Source organism: Doryrhamphus excisus, chromosome 9 (assembly GCF_030265055.1).
Source record: "Doryrhamphus excisus isolate RoL2022-K1 chromosome 9, RoL_Dexc_1.0, whole genome shotgun sequence".
NCBI lineage: Eukaryota > Metazoa > Chordata > Actinopteri > Syngnathiformes > Syngnathidae > Doryrhamphus > Doryrhamphus excisus.
In genome coordinates, this window is record NC_080474.1 from 529,920 (window position 1) to 557,774 (window position 27,855).

At 44.4% G+C, this 27,855-nt stretch overlaps 1 protein-coding gene across 9 annotated transcripts in view; it reads right to left on the bottom strand.

Moving 5' to 3' along the window:
• The window catches only part of parp4 (poly (ADP-ribose) polymerase family, member 4), a 38,062-nt gene that overhangs the window by 7,158 nt on the left and 3,049 nt on the right, over window positions 1-27,855 (bottom strand). For 5 of the 9 annotated variants that reach the window (XM_058081760.1, XM_058081759.1, XM_058081758.1 and 2 more), the window contains exons 2-31: window positions 22,192-22,319; window positions 21,097-21,313; window positions 16,257-16,344; window positions 15,800-15,878; window positions 15,608-15,712; window positions 15,389-15,547; window positions 14,706-14,843; window positions 13,389-13,556; window positions 11,964-12,115; window positions 11,677-11,808; window positions 10,620-10,718; window positions 10,328-10,511; window positions 8,693-8,834; window positions 8,023-8,165; window positions 7,820-7,951; window positions 6,614-6,700; window positions 6,368-6,532; window positions 6,258-6,304; window positions 4,932-5,013; window positions 4,381-4,518; window positions 4,128-4,317; window positions 3,860-3,930; window positions 3,432-3,619; window positions 3,080-3,179; window positions 2,821-2,991; window positions 1,090-1,170; window positions 933-1,013; window positions 770-865; window positions 573-704; window positions 434-493 (exon numbers count right to left, since the gene is read on the bottom strand). In XM_058081760.1, coding sequence (XP_057937743.1) covers window positions 434-493; window positions 573-704; window positions 770-865; window positions 933-1,013; window positions 1,090-1,170; window positions 2,821-2,991; window positions 3,080-3,179; window positions 3,432-3,619; window positions 3,860-3,930; window positions 4,128-4,317; window positions 4,381-4,518; window positions 4,932-5,013; window positions 6,258-6,304; window positions 6,368-6,532; window positions 6,614-6,700; window positions 7,820-7,951; window positions 8,023-8,165; window positions 8,693-8,834; window positions 10,328-10,511; window positions 10,620-10,718; window positions 11,677-11,808; window positions 11,964-12,115; window positions 13,389-13,556; window positions 14,706-14,843; window positions 15,389-15,547; window positions 15,608-15,712; window positions 15,800-15,878; window positions 16,257-16,344; window positions 21,097-21,313; window positions 22,192-22,319 — 3,755 coding nt within the window. Of the gene's footprint in view, window positions 1-433; window positions 494-572; window positions 705-769; window positions 866-932; window positions 1,014-1,089; window positions 1,171-2,820; window positions 2,992-3,079; window positions 3,180-3,431; window positions 3,620-3,859; window positions 3,931-4,127; window positions 4,318-4,380; window positions 4,519-4,931; window positions 5,014-6,257; window positions 6,305-6,367; window positions 6,533-6,613; window positions 6,730-7,819; window positions 7,952-8,022; window positions 8,166-8,692; window positions 8,835-10,327; window positions 10,512-10,619; window positions 10,719-11,676; window positions 11,809-11,963; window positions 12,116-13,388; window positions 13,557-14,705; window positions 14,844-15,388; window positions 15,548-15,607; window positions 15,713-15,799; window positions 15,879-16,256; window positions 16,345-16,447; window positions 16,752-21,096; window positions 21,314-22,191; window positions 22,320-22,698; window positions 22,787-23,245; window positions 23,290-27,855 lie in introns of those variants that run through there. The other 4 variants (XM_058081761.1, XM_058081762.1, XM_058081763.1 and 1 more) reach the window with 4 other exon arrangements.

Below are 27,855 nucleotides of genomic sequence, written 5' to 3' on the forward strand. Positions count from 1 at the left end.
CACTTAAGTTCTTACATTCATATCTAGAGCATTGTGCTGCCAAAAATGAAAGTGGTAGGATCTATTTTTGTGATTTGTCACATTTAGTTGTGCCAGGCATTAAAAAAGAAACAAGGCTGGTCTAATCATTTCCTTCCATGACTGACGTCGTCACAAGCCTACGGTGCCCTCTGGTGGCTATCGACGGTAACGCTCACTGCTTGGTTCATGTCCATATAATAAACATATAATAAACATTTAACAACAGTAATCCCTGGCATCACGATCCATGTCACCATAGTTATGGCTCCCCCATCATGACATGTTTTTTCAGGTATGAAATAATTCATAATTATGGCTGATTTGTGGTTGACTTCAGCTCATCATTCATAAAAATATAAATATATATAATTCAGGAAACATATGTAAAAAAAAAAAAAAAGTGGAGACAAACCGTGGGCTGATACCAGGGAGACGGCTCGCCAAGGGAGGAATCTGATCCGGACCAGGAGTCCTGCAGGAAGTGGCAGACAAAAGCAGCTTAAAAAGAGACCCGTAATAGAAACAAGCAACCGAGTTCATGCGGCACTCACATCGTCGTCCGTTTCTTCCTCTTCCGTGCTGCTCTCACGAGGCGTCCAGCTGATGTAGGGCAGGAAGTCCACATCTTCTTCGGCCAACAGCGCGGGGATGTCAGTGAAGGCCTCGTCTGCTTGGCCCGGCTCCTGGAAGGTGGAAAAGACTTAGACTAACGGGTGGTGATGGCCGCTCAGGCAGAGTGAATACAAACCCTTTTTTCAACAGCCACAAAGCTGGTGAACTGAGACAGGATGGAGTACTCCTTGCTTAAACCAACGATGAACGCTTTCAGCTGGGCTTTCTTCCCCTGGGGAGACAGAGATCCACGTCATGTCCATTGATGGACCCGTGGAGCGACTGGCGAAGAGACGCACCTCATGTTGGGCGAGGTTGGAATCCAAGCTGCCGTCCTCGTAGTCTCTGATGACAGCCCTCGCTGTCAGCTTGTGGAGGAACTGAAAGATGCAGACACGCGTGTGTTGGAGTACAGACAACGACTTTTTGGAGCGGACTATTTTTGGGGGGGGTTACCGTGCCGCTGGTCTTCTGCAGCTCGCTGGTGGACACCATGGTTCTCAGCTCCTGGCCGCCCAGCTCGCCCAGCAGGGTGGCCTGCGGCAGGAAGTGAGCAGGTTGGCGATTAATGTGACCGCAGAACAGAAAACATGGCCCCTTCACCCCCTTCACCGGTCCTGTGGCATGCAGCCGGGTGCCAATGTATCAGCGTGCCCACTCTGTTCCCATTTTGACGGACTTCATGAACGCATCACCTACGGCCTATTACTAGCCCTAAATCCAGCCTTTCGAGCACCAAATGAGCTAACATACAAATCCAGTTAGATGAACTGTAGTCTCCACTGGCCACTAGGTGTCACTAATGAGATGCACCAGAATTGATCACCAGTGAGAGGCTAATATTTCATCATTCTTTATCTTACTACAACTGAAGTCCGAATCCCCGACATCGCATTTATTGAAACATGCGAGCACAAGTCTTATTCATTTCTTACATGTCTTATTTTCTCTGCTTACATCTACCTGATTGGGTAAAGGTAACTATAAAGGTGACTGTAGGGCAGAGGTAGGGAACCTATGGCTCGGGAGCCAGGTAGGGCTCTTTTGATGACTGTATCTGGCTCTCAAGCATTTACCACAATAAAAATGTATTTTTGCTAACATTTTAAAGTAAACATCACAGAAATCACTGTTAAAAATATTCAAAATCAACAACTTTCTTATGCATTTTAATCCGTCCATCTATTTTCTACTGCAATACGGCCGACCATATCTATCTTTCCTGATGATATTTTCCAGGTCAAACACCAAAACTCGATTATTACTGGGTAATGCGGTAGTCTACCTCGGTCATTAAGATGTAAATGTAAACTTTCATCCTTTAGTCAAATAGTCACCTAGCTAAGCTGCAGAACCAAGCCTTCTGGCAAAGATGGCCAAAAGAATGAAATATACTGAATACGGTGCAAAACCATGCAGCAGCAGAAGTTGCATTAATGGCAACAAGTATTTGATTTATTATTGGACAATGCGCTGCTCACAAAAGTGTGCTGGCCACACCCCATTGGCATGGGGTAGTGTGCCTGGTCTACGTAATTAGAGCCCATTATATCTAAAACTGTTGGTCTTACATAAAAATGCACACATTTTATTGCATTCAATGTTTAAAAAAATGTATATGGCTCTCACAGATACACATTTTAAAATATCTGGCCTTCATGGCTCTTATAGCCAAAAAGGTTCCCGACCCCTGCTGTAGGGGGTTATTTTATGTTTGGAAGGCTCTTATAATGATAAAAAAAAACGTATTTAGAAAGTCATAAACAGTTTTTTTTTGCTGTACCTACAGAAATATTCTGTTTATTAATATAGAATCCTACATCGTGGAAATTCAGGTTGAGTCTGGAACCAATGACCCGCCATAAATACGGGCTTATTGTATATGCAGTATAATCTCACATGTGATGGCTTTAAGTTATAATAGGATGGTCGTGTGGTTTTGATGACACCTAGTGGCCGCAATAATTCATTACGTTGAGCTTGTGGCACACGAACGCTTTTTGTTTGTTTGTTTTCTAATTTGCTTCTGTCTTGGAGACCGTGTGTTTGGAGGTCATGTCAAATATAATGAATAATAATAAATAATCCCCGGGTGGAGAAATGACCATTTGGACTGCAGCACATTGTAAAAATATACGTGTGACCCTAAAGGTTCCGGAAGCCGTGCCAGCCTAGCTAGCAGCCTACCTGAGTGCAGTGCGGCACGAAGCCATAGACCAGCGTGTGGCAGTCGTTGAAGAGCGCGTGGAGCTGTTTGGGAGCTTGCACGGGGGTCGGCGCCGACGAGCCGAACTGATGCCACTTGACCGACACGGACCTGCAGCCAGGAGACGCCAGGCGCCGCAACTGGCACGCCACCTGCCCCCCGAGACGCCACGAAGACAGGAGGAGTGGTCATTTAACTTTGTCGGTTAGCATCTTGTATCGGAGCGACCTTTCACCTCACCTTCTCCGCCCACTTGTGCTTGGTTTTGGTGTCAAAATATTCATAGGCTCCGCCCCCGGCCTGAGCCAGGGCTCTCAGCATGTGCTGATTGGCTGTTGGGCTAAAATGACACACAAAAAAAAACAATCATTTGAATTTCTCAAGTCTTTCACTCGTCTTCTTGAAAATAAAAAGCTGGTAAACTTAGTGGCGCCCCCTGTTGAAGGCAATATGCCACCATCAATCATAGAACCAAGTCGCACTACTTCTACGGTTATCATCACACTTTAGTTCTTCATGACACAAAATAAGCGTAACTATAAACCAAATGTCTTTTGTTTAGCTTCAGTGTCTTCCTCAGAGTCTTCCTCACCTGACGCCGCACGCAAAGAGGCGGCTGTGTTGCACGTTGTCCCTGAGCAGCCGCAAGGCGACGTCGGCGTCCTGGAGGTGGCCGTCGGACAGCAGGATCAGGTTGCGGATGCCGCGCGACGGAGGCAGCAGGCCGAGCGCCCGCAGGGGCCGCCAGAGCTCGGTGCTGCCACCCACTGGCAGGACGTCCTGGTGGGGAAAGACGGCGGGAAAAAGGTTCACGCTGTTTTTCTATCCGACACAGGACCACGTCTGGCTTCGGCCGAGTCAGTTAGCATGGCGAGTTAGCCTACGGGACCGTAGTAGTGAGTCTACTTTGTCATCACTGAGTCAAATGTTCACTTGAAAGATTCCTATTCGTTTTAGTCAGCCCGTCTGAACACCGACGGATGACATCACAGTTGGGCCAAACATGAACAGGATCATCACCTGGAGGAACTTCTCTGCTTCCTGTCCAGCCTCATGGAGCGGCGATGCGGTCAGGAAAGCTTGCGTGTAATCTGACAAGACAACAGGATATAGGAAGTTGCGTGTGAATACCATCATCTAGTTCCCGCTCATCCTCACTAGGGTTGCGGTATGGTGACGGTTTGACACTGGAACAGACTATTTCAATGCTAGAGATTGACTTTGAGGATGTTGTGTCGTGTTTCCTTGACATGACAACCCGGTGACGCCAACAGGAAGTGCTACTGACCGCTGTTGAACAAGACGATGTTGACTTTGAAGCTCGGCTGAAGGGTTCTGATGATGTGCAGCGCGATCACCCGGGACCAGCGTAGGGGTTCCCCCCGCATGGACTCGGACGTGTCCAGCAAAATGACGACTTCATCAGATCTGGAGCTGGGTCGGACATCAAAGTTTGGGTAGAAAACCAGCATGCAAGCCTGCGGGGATGGAGCGGGAGATGGTTAGGTGGGAACGCTGTCAGGAAGACGGAGCTGTCGGACCTGGCTGTCCTTGTCAGGGTGTTTTTCCACCCACATCCTGGGCAGATGAACCTCCGACAGAGTGAGTGACAGCTGGAAGCCATCCGGACCCATGACTTGCCCCGGCAGCACGCTCACCACCGCCTTGCAGTCGGTCCTCTGCGGGAACAAAAACGTCAAGGTGAAGATGAATGACAGGTTGGCATCAAAATGAGCTTTTCAGTCACTTTCAATGACGTACCAAGACATCATAAAAAATCATGAACACAGGCGGGGGGCGTGCTAGTAGGCAAACCAGGCATTTGGCTGACCCCCCCCCCGGGTTTAGGGCCTCTGAGCCCCAAGTGCTAATACACGTACTACACAGAAACAACAACAATGGGCATTTATCATGAAATTATGAAACAATGACGTAGCAAACCCCCGTGGGTGCACCCCACCTCCACCCCCCCACATGACCATATCTCCCTGTCGGCGCCAATCAGCGCAAACCGCTATGAATTTCTTAGTTTGAGCCCCGCCCCCAAGGACCCTTGCCCCGCCCCCAATCCTAAACACAACGGACGAAGGACCTTCATCTTGACTCGGTGTGTGATGCACGACAGGCTGCTGATCTCGTTGGGCATCTCGATGGACATGTCCAGGCTGAAGTCCCTGGGAAGGACAAACAAATGTTGGCCTTCGCATTCCTACAAACATTCCCACTTTTACATGAAAACATGAACAACTTTATGCGACTAAAACGACACAAACCATAGCTTCCAAGTGACGTAAAAGCACACCATTGTGGTGCGTTCACTGAAGGCCAAACATGGTGGGACAAAACAATGTCCAAAGCCAAACAACACAAAACATGTTAAGAAATAAGATGAATAAAATGAATAATCTTTATTTTCTTGTATGAATTTTCTTGTATTGGATCGGGACTCAGCATCAGCTGATATTCTAAATCAAATGACTCAATAATAATAATATAATATAATAATAAAAATAATAATAATATACCTAGTGAGGAAAAGTGGTAGAAAATGAATGAATAATATAATATAATATTCATGAGGAAAAGTGGTAGAAAATGAATGAATAATATAATATAATATTCATTCATTCATTCATTTTCTACCGCTTTTTCCTCACGAGGGTCGCGGGGGTGCTGGAGCCTATCCCAGCTGTCTTCGGGCGAGAGGCGGGGTACACCCTGGACTGGTGGCCAGCCAATCCCAGGGCACATATAGACAAACAACCATTCACACTCACATTCATACCTATGGACAATTTGGAGTGGCCAATTAACCTAGCATGTTTTTGGAATGTGGGAGGAAACCGGAGTACCCGGAGAAAACCCACGCATGCACGGGGAGAACATGCAAACTCCATACAGAGATGGCCGAGGGTGGAATTGAACCCTGGTCTCCTAGCTGTGAGGTCTGCGCGCTAACCACTCGACCGCCGTGCCGCCCTACCGCTTTTTCCTCACGTGGGTCGCGGGGGGTGCTGGAGCTTATCCCAGCTGTCTTCGGGCGAGATAATATAATATAATAAATATAATAAATATAATACAATACAATACAATACAATACAATACAATACAATACAATATAATATAATATAATATAATATAGGTCTTATCCCTTAATATTTTGGCCTTACTCTCATACCATGATAACTTTTAGATTATAACAATTTACAACTTGATTTTATTTTGTTAGGTTCTCTTAATATTCTGACATCAAAAATACTTAAACGTAAGGCTTTTATTGTGGATTTTATGTTATGGTTAATAGCAGTTTGTTCCATTTCTGCTGTTGATGATGTTGATAGTTTACATTTCCAACAGCAGGGGGTGCTAAAACCCCGCGTTTGAAAGGAGTTGATGACAAAAGGAGATTGAGGCGCACCTTGAACTTGCCGATTCGTGGGTCACACAGACCTTGTCCACGGTCACCTGTGGAGAGCGGGAGAAGCCATGTGACGCTGAATTTGCCACTTCCCCTTTCCAAGCCTTTACCTGCGTGGTCTGGTTGAGCGCTGCGCTTCCCCGCCACGGAGCGACACTCCCGGGCAGGGAGAAGAGAACGGCGCCGTCCTTGACGATGAGCTCGGACACAAAGGTCACTTTAATGAGCACGGTGGCGCCCGCCGGCAGGTTTCCTACGCTGATGGTGAAGACGTCCTGCGAGGGATGGGTTAGGCAGGGTGAGGTGTGACTCTGCTGTTCTGTAGTTACCGCTGCTGTGTGGTGGCGTGCGCCTACGGGAGCGTCCTGGTCCATGAGGTAGGCTCCGTGACCCTCCTGGACGGCCTGCCGGTACTCCCTGCGAGCCTGCTCTTTCTCCTTCACCTGGCAGCCAAGGACACGCAGCTTCAATGCTTGGATGGACAAACATTTTGACTTTATTCTCATTAAATTACATTTCTGCTATAAATAAAAAAAAAAAACTTTTTTAATTTTGATTTTCTCGAGTTCTCATAATATTTCCACTTCCACGATCATACCATTAACACTTTTTATTTTCTTTGGTTTTTTGACTGAAAACATTTTCCTATTATTACAAGTCAAATTGTGAATTTTTCTTGATATAATATTTATTTTTTTCTCAAAATATTTGGACTTTATTCTCATGTAATTATGGCAATCTTTTCCATTTTTATTCTTGATTATTTTTTCTTATAATATTTCTTTCTCATAATATTTCCACTTCCATACCATTACGGCATTTATTTTCTTTGATTTTCTGACTGAAAACATTTTTGTTGCTACAAAAATAAAACTCCTCCCATTATTATAGTTGACATTGTGGATTTTTCTCAATAAAATATGTATTTTGTCTCTAAATATTTGGACTTTATTCTCATCTAATTACGGCAATCTTTTCCATTTATACTCTTGATTATTTTTTTCCTTATAATTAGGGCTTTATTTTCCTAATATCCTACTTTATTGTCGTACCATCATAGCTTTTTTATTTATTGTTAATTTCTCATAATAAAATAAAACATCATAATATGACTGATTTGTGGCTGTTCCTTGTTAGAATATGATATTTTTCTTCATTGTCATCAAATCCCAGATATCATAATCACGACTTATTATATGATATTTTGCCATTACTTACATAGCTTTGTGACTTTTTCCTCAACCTGATTTTCTACAGATGCCAACTTTATTTATTGTTTTATTTGTTTCTCACAAGATTCTGACACTTGTGTTTCATATTTCAACATGATTCTACTATAAATGGCGTTTGTTTTCCTAATAAATATGACGATATTCTTGTTGGATGACAACGTGTTCTTCATGTTGACATTATTCCTGTATGATTAGTGCTGCATGTTGCCGTCTTTCCCCCCTTAGTGGTTCTATTTTTAGAATGTGCCTCGGGCCATTGTCACTGGGACACCCCCGGTCTACACTGATTCAATGCCCACGAGCCGCTACGGTGCCGGCCTGCATCCGTACCTGTGCCACCACATGCTTCCCATCGATGAAGGCCTCGAAAGCGCACACGGCTGCCGAGTCCTCCAACGGGAACACGTACTTTGCCTCGATGGGCGCCGGGCTGTGATTGCTGTACTTTTGGAAGACGACGACCTGCAAGCGGATTGAGGCCGCGTTAAACATCAGTTGAGGTTATTCCACGCTTACGCCGGACACGCCCCCACCTGGGAGAGCAGATCCACCAATTTGCACTTGACGTGGACGGCCTGCAGGGGGAGCTGCTGCCCCGAGCTGCCCAGCAGTCCTGCAGTCAGGTCTCCCAGTGGGTTCCTCATGCTTTCTATCCCGACATTAGGAGCCAGCACCTCTTCACACACACACATAGAATACATCATTACAGGTGTCATTAGCTCCAGGGAAGCAAATATTCAAATAGCGGCTCCGTTTTGTCTAAAAGATCCAATTTGTGGGCTTAAAAAGGAGCCGTGTGAATGCCTCGCACTCCTTTGTCATGACAAATACTTTCCACGCCGCTCGCTGACACCCGGCTGCCGTGGGGACAGCAGGACGGTCCATTAAGTCTTCTATTAGTTGCGGGAGTTGTTGCTAAAAGTTGTGCTCAGCTACTTTGCCAACTGATCCTGTGAGGGAACTCATTGCGAGGAACTTTAAGTGCCAATTAGGAGTGATGGTACAATAGCAGCCTTTGTGCACACAGCCCCCCGAGGTGATTCTCATTTTTTTCATTTTTTCATTCATCTTCCACAGCGTCGAACCAGACGGAGGCAGATATTTAAAGGCAAGACGCTTAAAGCCGACCCGGCGCCGACACCGCCAATGCAGGGGAAAATCCAAAAAAACAGCATGAATAACAAACGCGGCTCTCTGACTCACCTGAGACGCTTGGGAGGGGGCGGGTCTCAGCCGAGGTGTCCACAGTGGGGCGGAACTCCTCCAAGCGGTCTCCGTCCACGCTGAAGCGGACCACGTATCTCAGCTGGACCTGCTCGGGCCTGTACACCACGTACTCGTCATCCTGGAGCGTGGAAAGATGACAGACGATGAGCTGCAGCGTTTTCTCTGTTTGTGTCTACGGTATTGGGTAAAATGAGTGTACACGTGACTATAGGGGTGCTATTTCATGTCTAGAGGGCTCTAATAACGTCAAGAAGCATATTTAGAATCGCATATTTGCCGGTCTCGGTATATTGCATATACTATTGCACCTTGGCGCATTTGTTCCATAGAACAACGGCGTGAACGGAGTGAGCCCCTTTTGTAAGTCATACAGTCTCTGCCTCGGCGGGTGGAGGCGGGGCCGCGAGCAGAGTGCAGAGTGACTAGTGTAAGTTGTGGCGGACAGCAGCTCCTGTGTGAACGTTGACTGCATATCAAGCCACTGAAGTGCATCTTGAGTATCTTCTTACTCTACCCTGGTCACCAGGTGTCAGTAACGGGTAAGAGACCATACCCACGGCAGGAAGTATGCTGTCAAGTCTTATTTATGTCTAAGATGTTGAGATTTTCTGTTATTATGTCTCCTATATTCCTATAAGGTATATATACTCCTATAACGCTTGACGTGATTTCAATGTAATTAATAAGACAAATGAGTTTTTGACAGCTCTGGTGAATACTTGGATATTTTTTGATAGCTTTTTTTTCAAACATTTTGAGCACTTCAATGTTGCCCGGAAGATAAGGTGAGGTGAGATAAGATGCGCTTCGCTGTTAACCCGTTTGCATTCACGAGGCAGGGAGAGGATAAATCATTTTCCAGGATAACTGGAAGAAATTTGACTTTTGTTTTCCCATGTACAAGTTTTCCATGACCGGGCAACGGGTCAATCATTTTCTAGGTTTTCTAGTACATGTGGGAACCCTGCGACTGCCTTAAGTATACACGTGATATGCCAGCATCCTCCAGCATCCTCCAGCATCCTCCAGCATCCTCCAGCATCCTCCAGCATCCTCCAGCATCCTCCAGCTCTGGCCTTTGGAACTACTTTGTATTGTGCATTATGTGTGACCCTGATGGCAAGGACCACGGTACACGATGTCGCCCCACAAAGTATATCAGACACAACAAACATGACTGCAGGGTTCCTGAAAGACGCGGGGAGGGGAACTCATCAAATGTCCCCCAGCCTGGCAAGCCTGTTAGTGTATTTATTCATGCTTCAACCATGTCACTGGCACAGTAACTCGTACTCGTACAGTCTTGGCGGTCGGCTAGAAATTTTGGCCCCATGGCGGGTCATGAAGTGGTCACTATCACTAAAAAATGCACGACCAGTGAGCGCGGGGTGCTTGGGTACTCCACATTGCCGAACGATATAGAGGGCAAACTGACCAGTTAGATATGTTGTAGGATGTCATTTTGTAGGGTCATTCTTTGAAGAATCCATTGGACACGGTGGATTGATTATGATTGATGGATGAATCCATGGATAGTGACTGATATTTCACGTCCAGCTGCAGCACGTATGCTAACTCAAGTAGTTTCGCCACCCTGACAAACTCGCCTACCTCAAACTCGGAGTGAACGGAGGCAGTGCGGCGGACGGCGCGCACACTGTCGTGTCCCTCGGGGGCCCGAGTCAGTGCGGGGTCTTTCCGGTGGAGCTCCAGGCAATCCCCCAGGGCCACGTCGCACACCACGAGCAGCCGAGAGCCGTCTGTGGCGCTGGGCTTGGAGTACTTGAGGCAAGTGCTGCAGGACGAAGGAGGACACAGCTTAGCGACGATGCGCCTCTTCAGGAAGCGGGGGGGGGGGGATAAAAGGTGTCGGATGCGTGAAGTGTATAGACGTTCTTCTGACCTCATGCTGTCGCTGAAGTAGATACCACTTCCAAGGCTGCCGGCGTCTGTTCTGTCAATGCCGTGGTGCTCCACTCCAACACAAGGCAGCAGCAGACCCCTGAAACGATATCGTTGCTCTCAACGCAGGAATGCACCGCGGTGCATTCATGAGCACACAAAGGGCCGACTACACACACATGCATTCATTCCCTGGGAGTAGTATATCCCAGTATGAGCATTGTGAATTTTTCTTGATATAATATTTATTTTTTTATCGAAATATTTGGACTTCCTTCTCATGTAATTCTGGCAATCTTTTCCATTTTTATTCTTTTTCTTATAATATTTCTTTCTAATAATATTTCCACTTCCATACCATTACGGCTTTTTATTTTCTTCATGTTATATCATACATTTCCACAAACACACCCCCCCAAATGAGATGGATTATTCTTATTAGGGGAGCACAATAACTAGTACACCAAAGACCAAAGACGTATTAATACACAGACACACACAGATGCATCCATACCGTTATGAAAATATGAAAATTGTAAAAACTCCATGCTATTATATTTGTAAATAATTATTTTTTGGAGGCTGCACGGTGGTTAGCGTGCAGACCTGAATGGAGTCTTTATGGAAAAACCATAATAGAGACAAGCCAGGGAATTTGGAGTGCTTACGGCATTATTATTGTTAATATCAGTATCGGTATCAGTATCGGTACCAGGATCAGCATTGGTATCAGTACCAGGATCAGTGTCGGTACTGGTATTGTGGGACCCACAAGTTGTCACCTGGTCCAGTATCAGTATCGGTACCGGTATCAGTACCAGGATCAGTATCCGTGTCGGTACCAGTACCAGTACTAGTATCAGTATCAGTCTTTCCTGGCTGTCTGGAAGAAGTCACATGGTTCCATTTCCTTACAGCGACGTCCCTGATATCAACTCCAACTTAAGTTGGTCCCTTTCCCTGCCAGGAGCTCCAGAATGGATTTCAGCAGACACCGGATCCCCTGGGACCCACAAGTCGTCATCCGCGCGTGTGTGTGTGTGTCGGCGTCAGCTCACCGTGACAGAATCCCGACGAAGTTGCTAGCGCTGGAGGAGTGGAGGAGGGACTTGACATTTCCGAGCTGGACTTGAAAAGTCTGAAGCTCCACGGCTCTGCCGACTCGTAACACCTGATGGATCTGCACGGAGCTGGAAAAAAAAGCAAAAAACGTAGCAAAATAATTCCGGTTCCCATGCCACGCCTCTCTTATGGAAGAAAAGCATCATCCCGGGGACCATGGGGGTCGTGCGGATGAAACTGCGGTCGCCATCCAGGACACTCCCTACGCAGGTGAAAGGCTTACCTGTCCCGCAGCAGAGACGCCACAGTGCGTGACTCCGGGCCGCCGGGGTCCACCGCCTCGATGCTGCACCGCAGGGCGCGGAACTTTCCCACGCTGGAAGGGGCGGGGCTTCTCATGGTCATCTCGCTCACGTTCAGGATGTCCCGGATTAGCTGGTCAGGGAGGAACAGTCAATCAGCTGCGTGTGTCAGACGTTTCCATGGCAACATACATGTTATTTTGTGAGGTGATGACTCAACTACACAATAAAAGAGCTCATGTTCGGTGCAGTATCAAGCCGTAAAAACGCCCACCGGTTTTTTCTGGTCTTTGCTTTCAGAGAGCTGCCCCACACAGCAGTCTAGTATCTGCGCAGCATGGGACAAAGTTGGATGGTGCGTTCAAGGACCGTCAAACAAAGTGGGACAAATCGTAGCTCACTTTGAATGTGCAAAAATTGTGGGATTTGCAAAGTAGTGAAATATTTATCGCCCTACTTATAATATCGTCTTTCTATCTGCGATTTGTTATGAGTTAATTATGGACAAGATGCGATTAATCAGGATGAAATAATTGAATTGAGCCTTAAAAAATACTATTAAAGAGGCAGAAAAAAGTACTATAAGTACAAAAATGTGAAGTGTTCAAGATTCAAGCCTTTATTGTGGTTGTATTTGCATAATATGAAATTAATTGTGCAGAAGATGTAACACTAAAAAAGGGAATAAAAACAATAAAAAATTCCATGAATAAGTAAAAATGGCTAATCTTTGCATATCGACGACGGTGGAGTGGTTTCAGCCCGCTAACAAAACCGCAACGGCCCCCGCATCCTCGGAGCTCTCAGTAAATGTTTGGACATGCCCGCCACACAGACAGGAGCATCTGTTGTTGCCATGGCAACTCCACATCACCTTCTTCGCCAGTCCGTAATGTCAGGGGACTGGCCTCTCATGTTGCGCTAGCTTTAGCGCCGGGTCTAATTTGACTCTTTAGCCTGTGGCTTTACGACGGGGGAGGGAGCAAACCAAAGCATCTTCCCTCCTGCTGTTTTGCTATTTTCAGGAGATGTCACGTGTTCCCTTTGCGCCTGGGAATTTTGATGGCTAATAAGTGACAGTAAGTACGATGTAACAATTACACGTGGATCGCTGTGAAGGCAGCCGAATCAAAACATCTCAACGAGCGTAGTCTTTGCCGCGTGAAAGCTGTCAGCATTTGGACTGCTCAAAAGCAGCAACGCAGCCAAAATAAAAACAAGCTTCAGGGTATTTTAGCGAGTTCATCAAAGCCGTTCTTCCACGGGCTTCAAACGCGCCACAAAATCGAGGAGGCAAAACAAAAAGCCTCCTCGGGTGTGCTGTTTTGTGACACGGCGGCATTATTCATCACGATGGAGGCTGATCTGGGATCTGGTATCTGGTATCAGTTTGTGCACATGTGTACCTGACACAGGTCCAGCTTCTGAGAGAAAAGCCGGGTGTCGGCGGTCTTGGTGGGGACCCTGTGCGGCAGCAGGATGTAAAACTCCGCCAGGAGTTGGAGCGATTCGGAGCGCTTCCCCTCCTTCAGGTTTCTCTGAGCTTCAATCAACAAGCCCTCCGCTCGGCTCACCTGAACAAACGTGAACGACACGGTGTCAGCCATGCACGGCCTCTTGGAAGTTTGTAAACCAACCTATGGAGATGAACTACAAAATTAGTGTTGGAAAAAGTGGTTGCCCCCTTCCTGATTTCCTAGTTTTTACATGTTTGTCACACTTAAATGTTTCATATCATCCCATAAAAGTAAATATTAGTCAATGACAACACAACATGTTATTATAAAAAGGGAGGAAAACAAATCCAAAGCTCCAAATCCCTGTGTGGAAAAAGTGCTAATAAGTGCTTGGAAAAGGTTATGAAGCCATTTCTAAAATTTTGGGACTCCAGCCGACCACAGTGAGAGCCATTATCCACAAACGGCCAAAACATATAACCGAGGTTTGGGGTAACTTTTGATTTAGAGCCGGCGGTGGGGGGTCTGCAGACCTATCACAGCGGGGCTGAACCCAGGTCCTTGGCCTGGGTGGGGCATGTTGGTCCTCGGTTTCAGACCGGAAGCGGGCAGGGACTCTGTCAGCGTCCTGTAGACATTGTACTTGGGCCCCCCTTAGCAGCAACAACTGCAATCAAGATCACATTGCAATCACATCGGAGGCTTTTCCAGCATGAAGCCTTTTGAAGGTCATGCCTTCAAAAGGTCAAGCATCTCAACAGGATTCAGCTCACTCCTGGGAAGGTTCACCTCGGTTCTAAGTTTTGGCCGTTTGTGGATAATGGCTCTCACTGTGGTCGGCTGGAGTCCCAAAGCTTTAAAAATGGCTTGATAACCTTTTCTACACTAATAAATTTTTAAAAATAATAAAAAGCTTAATTTCAAAACTGCATTTTGTGTTCAGTTGCGTTGTTGTTAAATCGATTTGATGATCTGATGATCTTATATAGCACATATCTACTTTATTATTTCCATAACTTTCCCAACCAAATGTTTTTAGGTAATTAACATTATGACTTTATTTTCTTTTGTTCGTATTAATTAAATTTTAATTAATTAATTAAGTAAATACATTTAATTACATTTATTTTTGTATTAATAAATTAATTAAATTTCATTAGTTTCATACTAATTAAATATCAAGACATTAAATTTTTTCTTTAATATTTCAACTCTATGTTCTTATTTATCTTCATAACATTCCGCGAGTCCAAGCGGTAGCCTTACGTCATGGAGGCTGAGCGTGTTGACGGGGACGAGGAGGATGTTGCCAAGGCAACCCAAGGCCTCGGTCCACAGCAGCTCCACAAAGACGCCCACATCGTGCGACAAGACTCCTGCGCTCAGCTTCTCCTCCAGCAGCAGCTGCCATAGAAAAAGACACACGTCAATCACGTCAAAAGTGGCGAGGCGGGCGAGGCGGGCGAGGCGGCCGAGGCTCTTTGAGGGACTGTGTCAGAGCGTCCTTGGAATGCAACTTAAGCGCGCCATTAGCATTCATTCCTGTCAAGCCAAATGGTACCTCATAGGAATGCATCTGTGGCGGTGCTGAAGAAAACCCCAAAATGGGAATCAGACAAATGACAGAAAATATGAGAGCTGCATGTTTCTATTTATCCCCGTTAAACGATGAAGCCACGGTGACGAGGCGCATCATCACAGCAACGAGGAGCCCTCGAAAGGTAAACGAGGGAAGTTTTTGTTTGGTGCAGCGTTAGTGTCCCCTCACAATAACTTTTATGTAGCCTCATAATGTTGCCAGTATTACCTCTGATCCACGGAGGAAGCTTGGGCTGGTTTATGGTATAATAATGTTTTATGTCTCGCTTGCGCCCCCTGGGGGCCAATTCACTGCTACTGTTTTCATAATTACGTGCATGTTTGGGGTAACTTTTGATTTAGAGCCAGACCTGTCGCAGCGGGGCTGAACCCAGGTCCTTGGCCCGGGGGGGCATGTCGGTCCTCGGCTTCAGACCGGAAGCGAGCAGGGACTCTGTCAGCGTCCTGTAGACCGCCACGGCCTCCTCCGAAGTGGGCGGGAACACCAACGCGTCCCTCTGCGCTGCTTCCTGTTAACACCGGCTACATGAGTCTGATGTTGCGGTTGATTTAAAAAAGTACGCACTTACGTCGGCCCCCGCGTCTTCCTTCCGGTACCGCACCACCCGGTACCGCCGCCCTGTCCCGCCTTTGGCGCTCTGCAGCTCCAGCACCCAGCAAGCGCTGCCGCCGTTCTACAGAGACGAGAACATGACGGTGCGTCATCGCCGGCGACAATTACTACCCGGCAAAGCCAAGCCGAGCAGCTCGCTCTCAGTCACCTTTTGGAAGATGGAATATTTTGCCACGCTGAAGTCATCCGGATACGCGGGTAGGTCTTTGTCCCGCTCATCGTAAATCCTGGGAAATTCCACAGCAGAAATGACAAGATCCGTATTTCATTGGAGTTATTCAAGAGCCCATTTGGAGGCTTTACACAGATAAGCCTTGTCTGGAGCCGTCTATGGCAGATGGTGCCGGGAAGGGAGGGGGGTCTGCGATATTGCTCATATGATAGTCATGTCCAAACAATAAAGCTACCATGACGTTATTTCCTACTGGTAGAGTAAATGTGGGCCAGTATGGCTCTAATTAGCGTCATGAGTTGTAGAGGAAGGAGTGGAAATGCTGCCCTAAAAGGGTTAAACAGCGACGCCAATTGCAACGCCGCCGCCGCTCCCTACGACTAATCCCGTTGTGATAATGCAACACCTGGCTGTGCGTGACGGCTATGCACACCTGAACCTGCCCAGGATGTCTCGCTTCTTCTCCGGGGGCGGGCGCTCATCCAGCGAGGGCTCAGCAAACGCTCCGCCGGCTGCAGGCGCTGCAAAAGCAAAAAGCAGAAGACCTCATGTGACCTGCAGCGGGATGCAAGAAGATGCGGACAAATGCGGGATCCGCAGCCGTGACGGCGGCCTGGCGCACACCTGATGTACAAACACCACCTTTTGTGGCAGCGACCTCCATCTGACCTCCGGCCGCCATGTCAACAGCAGACTGCGCCCGGCACGGAGACTTTATCACGGGGCTCGTACATCAGCCAACAGGGAGCAGAACTCTTGACTTCCGTCGGCGCAGCCAGCAAATGAAGGCGGTGATAGACAGGAGCCAAGAGTCGCTCAGCTGGAACCGGGTGGGTGTTGGACCTGATTCAATCTGTCTGCACTGTGTAAACACTGGAGGAGTACACACTGCTGCGCTTTTTCCTTCTTTCTTTTTTTCATTAGCCCTCACGTCTGCACCACGTATTTATTGCACTCTGCACCACTTGTGGGCATATATCACGCTAGCTAGGGTTTGTGCGGGCAGAAAGCTAAATCTTCTGTGCTTCTCCCCTCTCCCCTTCTCCCCCCCTCTCCCCACCTCCACACATCTTTGCTCCTGCAGCTTTTTTTCCTCCAAACGGCAAATGTGAGGGATTCAAGTTCCTCTGCCGTGTTTGTTTACATGCACCTTGGCTGTCATGTACGACACTACTACATGAGGGCGGTGGTGTCCAAAGTGCGGTCCGAGAGCCATTTCCCATGCACTGTAGGGCGGTGGTGTCCAAAGTGCGGTCCGAGAGCCATTTCCCATGCACTGTAGGGCGGTGGTGTCCAAAGTGCGGTCCGAGAGCCATTTCCCATGTACTGTTTAACGAGAAAACTAAAACACCGGCAACGATAGGAAGATCTACAGTAATTTTACGAGAACAACCCAAAATATTCTGAGAAAAAGGTTGTAATCTAACAATAATGGTTGTCCAAGAATAACGTCGTAAAGAGGAAGATGAAAGTCATTTTTGTGGCATTTACTCGCATATTACAAAACTAAACCAATACAATTTTATCTTTTGAAAAAAAACAGGGTTGGGGAGAAAAGGTCATTTTACAATAAGGTACACAAAAATAGTAGTTACTGAGGTACTAATGAAGAACTAATAGGAACTAACGACTAAGGCACACATATTTAGAGTAGTTACTGAGGAGGTACGTCACATACATTTGGAGTAGTTACTGAGGAACTAATGAGTAGAGTAGTTATTGAGGAAGTATGGCATATATATATTTAGAGTGGTTACTGAGGAACTAATGAGTAGAGTAGTTATTGAGGATGTATGGCATATATATTTAGAGTGGTTACTGAGGAACTAATGCATAGCGTAGTTACTGAGGAACTAATGAGTAGAGTAGTTATTGAGGAAGTATGGCATATATATTTAGCGTGGTTACTGAGGAAGTAATGCATAGCGTAGTTACTGAGGAACTAATGAAGAACTAATGTAAACTAATGTAAACTAATGACTAAGGCATATACATTTAGAGTAGTTACTGAGGCACTAATGAAGAACTAATAGGAACTAACGACTAAGGCATATACACTTAGAGTAGTTACTGAGGAACTAATGAGTAGAGTAGTTATTGAGGAAGCATGGCATATATATTTAGAGTGGTTACTGAGGAACTAATGCATAGCGTAGCTACTGAGGAACTAATGAAGAACTAATGGAAACTAATGACTAAGGCATATACATTTAGAGTAGTTACTGAAGCACTAATGAAGAACTAATAGGAACTAACGACTAAGGCATATACACTTAGAATAGTTACTGAGGAACTAATGAGTAGAGTAGTTATTGAGGAAGCATGGCATATATATTTAGAGTGGTTACTGAGGAACTAATGAGTAGAGTAGTTACTGAGGAAGCATGGCATATATATTTAGAGTGGTTACTGAGGAACTAATGCATAGCGTAGCTACTGAGGAACTAATGAAGAACTACTGGAAACTAATGACTAAGGCATATACATTTAGAGTAGTTACTGAAGCACAAATGAAGAACTAATAGGAACTAACGACTAAGGCATATACACTTAGAATAGTTACTGAGGAACTAATGAGTAGAGTAGTTATTGAGGAAGCATGGCATATATATTTAGAGTGGTTACTGAGGAACTAATGAGTAGAGTAGTTATTGAGGAAGTATGGCATATATATTTAGAGTGGTTACTGAGGAACTAATGCATAGCGTAGTTACTGAGGAACTAATGAAGAACTAATGGAAACTAATGTAAACTAATGACTAAGGCATATACATTTAGAGTAGTTACTGAGGCACTAATGAAGAACTAATAGGAACTAACGACTAAGGCATATACTACACTTAGAATAGTTACTGAGGAACTAATGAGTAGAGTAGTTACTGAGGAAGCATGGCATATATATTTAGAGTGGTTACTGAGGAACTAATGCATAGCGTAGTTACTGAGGAACTAATGAAGAACTAATGTAAACTAATGACTAAGGAATATACATTTAGAGTAGTTACTGAAGCACTAATGAAGAACTAATACGACTAACGACTAAGGCATATACACTTAGAGTAGTTACTGAGGAACTAATGAGTAGAGTAGTTACTGAGGAAGTACGGCTCATATATTTAGAGTAGTTACCAAGGAACTAATTAGTAGAGTAGTTACTGAGAAAGTATGCCACATAAATTTAGAGTAGTTACTGAGGAACAAATGAGTAGTTACTGAGGAACAAATGAGTAGAGTAGTTACTGAGGAACAAATGAGTAGAGTAGTTACTGAGGAACTAATGAGTAGAGTGGTTACTGAGGAACTAATGAGTAGAGTGGTTACTGAGGAAGTATGCCACATATATTTAGAGTAGTTACTAAAGAACTAATGAGTAGAGTAGTTACTGAGGAAGCATGCCATATATATTTAGAGTAGTTACTGAGGAACTAATGCATAGCGTAGCTACTGAGGAACTAATGAAGAACTACTGGAAACTAATGACTAAGGCATATACATTTAGAGTAGTTACTGAAGCACAAATGAAGAACTAATAGGAACTAACGACTAAGGCATATACACTTAGAATAGTTACTGAGGAACTAATGAGTAGAGTAGTTATTGAGGAAGCATGGCATATATATTTAGAGTGGTTACTGAGGAACTAATGAGTAGAGTAGTTATTGAGGAAGTATGGCATATATATTTAGAGTGGTTACTGAGGAACTAATGCATAGCGTAGTTACTGAGGAACTAATGAAGAACTAATGGAAACTAATGTAAACTAATGACTAAGGCATATACATTTAGAGTAGTTACTGAGGCACTAATGAAGAACTAATAGGAACTAACGACTAAGGCATATACTACACTTAGAATAGTTACTGAGGAACTAATGAGTAGAGTAGTTACTGAGGAAGCATGGCATATATATTTAGAGTGGTTACTGAGGAACTAATGCATAGCGTAGTTACTGAGGAACTAATGAAGAACTAATGTAAACTAATGACTAAGGAATATACATTTAGAGTAGTTACTGAAGCACTAATGAAGAACTAATACGACTAACGACTAAGGCATATACACTTAGAGTAGTTACTGAGGAACTAATGAGTAGAGTAGTTACTGAGGAAGTACGGCTCATATATTTAGAGTAGTTACCAAGGAACTAATTAGTAGAGTAGTTACTGAGAAAGTATGCCACATAAATTTAGAATAGTTACTGAGGAACAAATGAGTAGTTACTGAGGAACAAATGAGTAGAGTAGTTACTGAGGAACAAATGAGTAGAGTAGTTACTGAGGAACTAATGAGTAGAGTGGTTACTGAGGAAGTATGCCACATATATTTAGAGTAGTTACTAAAGAACTAATGAGTAGAGTAGTTACTGAGGAAGCATGCCATATATATTTAGAGTAGTTACTGAAGAACTAATGAAGACCTAATAGGAATAGGAATAAAGTGTGATTTTCCCCTGTGTGGCGCTGCCGAGAGACCAGGTAGAACATACTTGCTGTCACCTAGACCTCTTAGTGAGACAGGTCCAACGCTTTGAGGGCGTCCTGCTGCCAAACACACCAAGCACACAACCAGACTTATTACCTCTGCTGGTGTTTTGACAGCATCTGTGCTCCTGTGCTGGTATCAACACAAACACCTTAACCAGCTGACGGTTCAACAGTGCAGCAAAAATCCCAGCCGTAGTTTGTGGTCCACAATACAGTAATACGCTATCCACAATACAGTAATACGCTACCCACAATACAGTAATACGCTATCCAAGCTGCTGGATGTGTTTTGGTGCAGAGCGGCAGAGCAGTAGGGGTGTGTGTGTGTGTGTGTGTGTGTGTGTTCCCCCCGGTCTCTTCTATTAAACAAGTGCATCTAACAACGGCCAAAGGTGAACGAGTCGAGCGAGCTGAAGACTTTGATGACTCGCCTCTCGCTAACAGCGTGCTGACTTTTGAGGTGTTTTTTTTTTTTTGAGGGGGGGAATCAAAAGCCAGGGTCATATCACGCTAGATACCAATGGTGCTCACACTAAATATTTGGACAGGTGTTCACACAATAAATACCGCCTTTAACAGGAAATGTATACTGCTATACAAGCTGTGTACTGACTACTCTGATGTACATATATCTCCATTTCTTTGGCCTTGTTTGGCCTTGGTGGGGGTCTGGGCTCTACTGACTGCCATCCTGGTCCAGCCTCAGTAAGGTACCATGTTTGGCACAGCGCCCCGTGTCATGGCGGGTGAGCGTCTGCGAACATATCACAGTAAAAAGCAACAGGTTACCTTGATGATGGAATGGTCGAACGGGCAAGGTTGGAGGAAGCGAGGGGGGCGAAGGCGAGGAAGCATCCAGCTTGTAGTCCTCGATAAGGAGGAGGACGCCACTCTTCACACAGGTGTGCACATAATCCACGCCCACCACTGGCGTTTGGTACTTCTGGATGCTCCGCAACCTGTTGGTGCTCAGGTGGGCCACGTCGCTGACGACCACGAAGGAGCACTGGAGGAAATACAAGGAGTTAGGAGTTAGAGGAGTTAGGACTGCTAAGTCCGCAGTCAGCAGCATTTTCCCTTTAGATGCCACTGTAAGCGTCGGCTTTACAGATGCCATGTCTGCACTGTAGGTGATGGGATAACGATGTCTTACTGTGACTCATACAGGGGTGTCCAAACAGCGGCCCCTGGCCCATTTTTTATGAGCAAGGGGCACATTCTACAAATATCATTTCACAAAAAAAATCTTAAAAAAAAAACAAAAAAGCAGCAAAAAAATGTAAAAAGTCAGCAATAATTCAAAATATGAAGAGAAAAAGTTGAATACAAAAAAGAACAAATCCAATAAAAAAAGTTGAATTACAGAAAAAAAAATCTTTAAATAAAATTATTAAATTAAATTATTAATTAAATAAAAATAAATAGCGTAAAAATAGTCCAAATATGAAAACAAAAAGGTTGTATTCTAATGAGAAAAAAAAATCAATTTTCCAAGAATAATCTTCAAATTATGTAATAATTATGTAATAATAATCTTGGAATCTTGGAAAATTATGTAATTTTAGTAGCATAGCATAGCTGAGGTATGAGGTATTTTTTTAAGTTATTAAATTATGTGAAACAAAGAAGACAAAATGACAGGAATTGAAACTATGGAACTACTATACACAAGATGGATCCGGATGTTATCAAATTCCAAGATGTCCTGCCAAAAACAACCTGGCACTTCCAAACAAGGACTGAGTTCTTTGTGGTCTGTGAAGGTTAATAATGCTTGTATTTCAGGGAGTAAAGTTAGCACTGTGGTTTCCACATAAGCAACCCCAAACAGGAAGTGCCTACAAACAAATGTTGGTAGCAGGAAGGCAACACTTGCAGTCTTACTTGCTTGTTCACCACAAAGCAAAGTTTTCCTCCGTTTTCGGTCACCAGCGACTTCACACTCCCCTTCTCCTTGTATGACAAGTTTTTCAGCTCAAAAAGCACGGTGCAGTTGTCAAACACAGCCATTCCTGAAAACATAGAACACTTGTCAGTCGGTACAAATACAGCCACATCACATTATAAACTACAACTAATAGACATATAGACAAACAACCATTCTCAATTAACCTAGCATCTTTTTGGAATGGGGGAGGAAACCGGAGTACCCGGAGAAAATCCACGCATGCATTCTGTACTTCAACTGCAAAATTATTCCATTTGTAAATAAGAAATCGTACTTATTTCACTTATCACAGTTGGGCCTAGAATCACCGATAAATGAACACTGTAGCTTTAAGGTATATTGTGTGGGAGTCCCACAGATATGCACTTGGTGAGTCTTGTCCGCTGTCCTATCTATTTAAAACAACCAGTTTTATAAATCTACAACTTTTGTATCATACATACCTGTCTTTAGAGGACATTTTAACCTCTATTGGCGCAATTCATGACGTAAAGGTGTGCCGAATACATATTCCCAAACTAATGTTTCCGGATTCAGCTCACCATCATGGCGGCTAAACTACGGAAGTGGATGTCTATTGACAGCCCGTACGGCCCACCATCATGGCGGCCAAACTACGGAAGTGGACATCTATTTGAAAGCCCGTACGTTTAGAGTCCTTGCTTGAAATGAAAAAAGGCAGCTCAGTGTGGGTGGAACCAACAAGGAAGTCCAAGAAGATGCAGCAATCTAATTTCAAACAACGTCACAACAGCATAGAAACCACGCTATACAACTATATACGTATTTACTCAATTCGTACATCATTATAGCAGCACCTGCTCGCTACTCCCACAGTAAAAGTAGCAGACAACCAGGAAGTACCGCGTACAAGCATTCAGTTTGTGTTGATTTTAGTCGAAACATGAAGACAAAAGGCATACGACGATTTAGCTTGAAGTTTAAGTTGATAAAAGCGGTGAGGAAGAAAGTTGGAAGTTTAAACAGAACCTGTCACATCTGTGTCGGCAACCTGGCTACCAACAGCCGGGAGCTGTTTCAGCTTCCGATGTAGTTGCAAAGTAAAAGCCCCGGCTTCAAAATAAAACCACCAAACGACTAATAAATCATGCTGTTTTGTGGCATATTTGTACATTAATATACAAATTCTATGTATGTCTCTTCTACTCATAGATGGATTCCACTGATATATATACTGATATCTTTTCTCTGCAATGTCCTGTTGGAACCCTTCTCCGTGCTCATCACCCGTACTTGTCCACAGATCAGTGGAAAGAAACGTAGATGGGAATCTTCAGTGACATACAGTATTGCAGCCAAGGGCTTGGTACGACTTCAGGAGGTTTGCCACCAGCTGCTTATAATGATATGCTTTGTACTTTCCGATTTTTAATTCCTGCTACCGTTCGTGATACTTCTCTTCATGCACGCATGTCCACTTCCTAGAGAGAGTTCTGTAAATAAAACTAAACATTTGATGTTGAAATGAATGTATTGGAATTTACAGACAGGCTTTCAGATAGATGTGCTCGCTCGTAGGGGGTCTCTACCTTACACCATGAAATAGTGTTTACGAATAAAAAAATCAATAAAAAATATCAAATTATTTATTCCCTAAATAATTTGATATGAACTTGAGCACTGGTTTAGCAGTGTATATTGTGTGTACTTGGATGTCCTAAAACAATTGAGTATCTCTACTAAATCTGTCCAAAAGTGGGAAAGTTATATCCCGGTGTTTGTTCAATATTTGTTTTTTGGATTTCCTAATGTCTACAACATTCATTCATATCCTGTGCATCTCCAGGGGGCTAAAAAATGTCTATTTTCAGATAACTTTTTCTGCTAATTTGTGGGGTGGTGAATGCTGAATGGCGGATGCGTGGAGATATAATCAGATATCACTAATCTGATATTTGCTCTCCGTGAACAGATGGATGGACAGATTTGAGCGTAGCTGTGAGATCCTGCCGCAAAGGATGATTCAACAGAGAATTGCTTGCACTTGAGCAGCGGATCAGTAAACAAATAACGATGTTTATTGCCTCATTCATTTGCTTGCTGGAAAGCTAAGACAGGGAAGTCCTAACCAACGTACTGTTTATCCCTCACGGGCGGAATACGTGAATAAGTCAGACCCGACCTTCTCCCCGCATTCTTTCATGACGTGAACAGATGCGGATTGATACGTTCATGCATATGCATCGAGCCGCGGGCCGCCGTCATGGCGTCGCGGTCATTTGTCATGATAACGAACACGGGGAAGCCAACGCTGTGAAATAAATGATACTGTTTTAATTACTCTCCTTGTTAAAGTTGAACAATGGTTTCTTTTCTAAAAGCTGTTCTGTCATACATTTGGGACTATTCAACTTTTGTTAAGTTTTCTCATGGAACACTCGGATGGAAAGTGTTTATGTGTGCAAAAAATGCTACTATGCTAATGTCAACAGTCTAGCAATGCCAGCATGTTAACATGTAGCATAGCAGTGAAAAGTGTTTATATGTCTAACTATGAAAATGGCAAAATTGATACTATGCTAATGTTAACAGTTTAGCAATGCTAGCATGCTAACATGTAGCATAGCAGTGAAAGTGTTTATATGTCTATCTATGAAAATGGCAAAATTGATACTACGCTAATGTTAACAGTTTAGCAATGCTAGCATGCTAACATGTAGCATAGCAGTGCAAAGTGTTTATGTGTCTATGAAAATGGCTAAAAATGCTGTGATGATGTTAACAATGCTAACATTAGCATGCTAACACCAGCATGATAGTGCCAAGCTTTTATATATGGTGTACCTATGAAAATGGCAAAAATGCTACTATGCTAATGTTAACAGTCTAGCAATGCTAGCATGCTAACACCTGGCATGATAGTGTCAAGTGTTTTATGTACGTGTTTACCCATGAAAATAGCAAAAAAATACAAGGTAATGGTAATGTTAGCATGCTAGCAATGCTAACAGCTTGTATTAGCATGTTAACAGCAGAGCATAAAGCAGGAATGACTGGGGCGGTGTTTTTCCCTCATCGCAGGTCACCAAATTTCCATCAACAGGGGCACTTTGCGCATGCCCCAAAGCCTGATGGGAGTTGAAGTGACAGGGTCGACTCTGGGAATCATCGGAATGGGGGAGATCGGCTACGAGGTGGCTCTGCGGTGCCAAGGCTTTGAAATGAAGATCCTCTACCACAACAGAACCCAAAGGTAAAAGGCCAAAAGGACTTCGACTCCTGCTGGGGAACAAACGCCAACGTTTTCGTCGCAGGAGCGCGGTGGATGAGCGGGCCGTCGGAGCCAATTACTGCCACAGCCTCAGCGACCTGCTGAGGCGGGCGGACTTCCTCTTGGTTGCCGTCAAGCTGACCTCCGACACCCGCGGCCTCATCAGCCACAAAGAGTTGTCGCTCATGAAGCCTGATCAACATCAGCCGAGGTGGGCGCCCCCCCCCCCCCCCGCTTCAAAGCCTCTTCTTCTTCCTGCTGACGCTGCTCCTTTCAGGTCAAGTTGTGGACCAGGACGCTTTGGTCCAAGCCCTCCAGACGGGGAGCATCCGTGCAGCCGAGGTCAGGCTCACCTCGCCGCATAAAAAGACCAAACTGTTTATTCTTTCTTTTCCCATTTCCTGCAGGGACCATGCTCTGCTGGGGCTACCCAACGTGCTCATCACCCCCCACATCGGGATCAGCACCGTGGCCACAGCTAAGAGGATCGTGGGCTGCATGGTGCAGAATGCCGTGGCTGCAGTAAAAGGCCTTCCTCTTCCCAATGAGGTCAAGATGAAGTGAATCAAACTGCGGTTTCCTAAATAAAACAAACAGGACTCTTCGCTCTGTGTGGCGTTTGCATGTTCTCCCCGTGTGTGTGTGCATTCCAAACACATGCATGTTAGCTACATTGGTGACTAAGCCATGGCTGGGGCAGGCAAGCCATGGCTGAGGCAGACAAGCCATGGCTGAGTCAGATAAGCCATGGCTGGGGCAGGCAAGCCACGGCTGAGTCAGACAAGCCATGGCTGAGTCAGATAAGCCATGGCTGAGTCAGATAAGCCATGGCTGGGGCAGGGAAGCCATGGCTGAGGCAGACAAGCCATGGCTGAGGCAGACAAGCCACGGCTGAGTCAGATAAGCCATGGCTGAGGCGGGCAAGCCGCGTGGAAGTGGTATGTTTTTGGCTTTTTTGTCTTGTTTGACGCACTTGTTTATGTTTTAAAAAATGTAATTGGACAGGTTAACTAGTTAGCTCACTTAGCTTGCTCTATGCTAGCAGCAGCCACCTTCACAATGTGATGTAAACAAAGAATAGCAGGAGTGTAAAAGTGACCATAGGGGTGTTATTTCATGTCTACAGGGCTCTAATTATGTTAGAACCTCTATTTACAAACAGTTTTCCTTTGTCCTCACTGCAAAAACATTCCAAATATTAATATAGAATCCTACTTTGTGGAACTAATGAACCGACTTATGTTGTACATGTGACCCGCATTATGATTATTTATGCATTATGATTATTTATGCATTATGATTATTTACAAATGATGGCCAATTTATGGTTGGTATGCTATGCAAACTTCCAGGCCTGTGAAGGCTGAATGACAAACATGGGGTGGCCGGGGGGTGGGGGGGTTGGGGGGGGGGGCGGTGGGGGGGGGGGGGGTGCGCACTATAATGCAAAGGGCACTTTTGATATGTAAAAAAAGTAATAAAAAAAAGCATCTAAATCCCACTGAGGGTCTGAGGGACTCTGGCTAGTCTTGTTCTCTAAGACCCCACGGCACCGCATCAGACCCCCACCCTGGAACTGAAAGGTGTCCTTGACTTGTTTCTATTTTGGTGTTTCCAAGCACACTTGGCTAAAAAATACAAAAGGCTCTTGAAGAACATCCAGGATGGGGATACGCCATCGACTGCACCCCCGTAAGAAGGACATCAAGAAGAATGAAAGGTGCCTTCATGCTCGTCCTTAGCTTCTACAACGGCGACCGTGCTGACCGTGATGACTTTAGCATCGCCTTTAGCATCGCGCTGCTGAATATTCATATTTTTATTGGCTGAATTATTGCACCTAAGGACATCTTACTTCATATTTTGACTTCATTCAACCAAAATTATAATTACAGCAGACTTCCTTCTGGTACTTTGGACTTTATTCCCATAATATTCTGAGTTATTATAGTACATTCTTTATTATATTCTTTACCGCCCAATATTATCACTTACATTGTTTTTCTATATTCCTATAATATTTCAACTGTAAGATACTAAAATTATGTTATTTTTCCTCATAATATTACACTGTTATTCTAGTAAAACTTTAAATTATAATATTTTTCATTTTTCACATTTTCCAACGATTTCAATTTTCTTCTTGTTGATTCTGATCTTGTAATCGTGACTTTATTCTCATAATATTCTGAGTTATATTATATTACATTCTTTATTATATTTTTTACCGCCCAATATTATTACTTACATTGTTTTTCTATATTCCTATAATATTTCAACTGTAAGCTACTAAAATGATGTTATTTTTTCTCATAATATTACACTGTTATTCTAGTAAAACTTTAAATTATAATTTTTTTCATTTTTC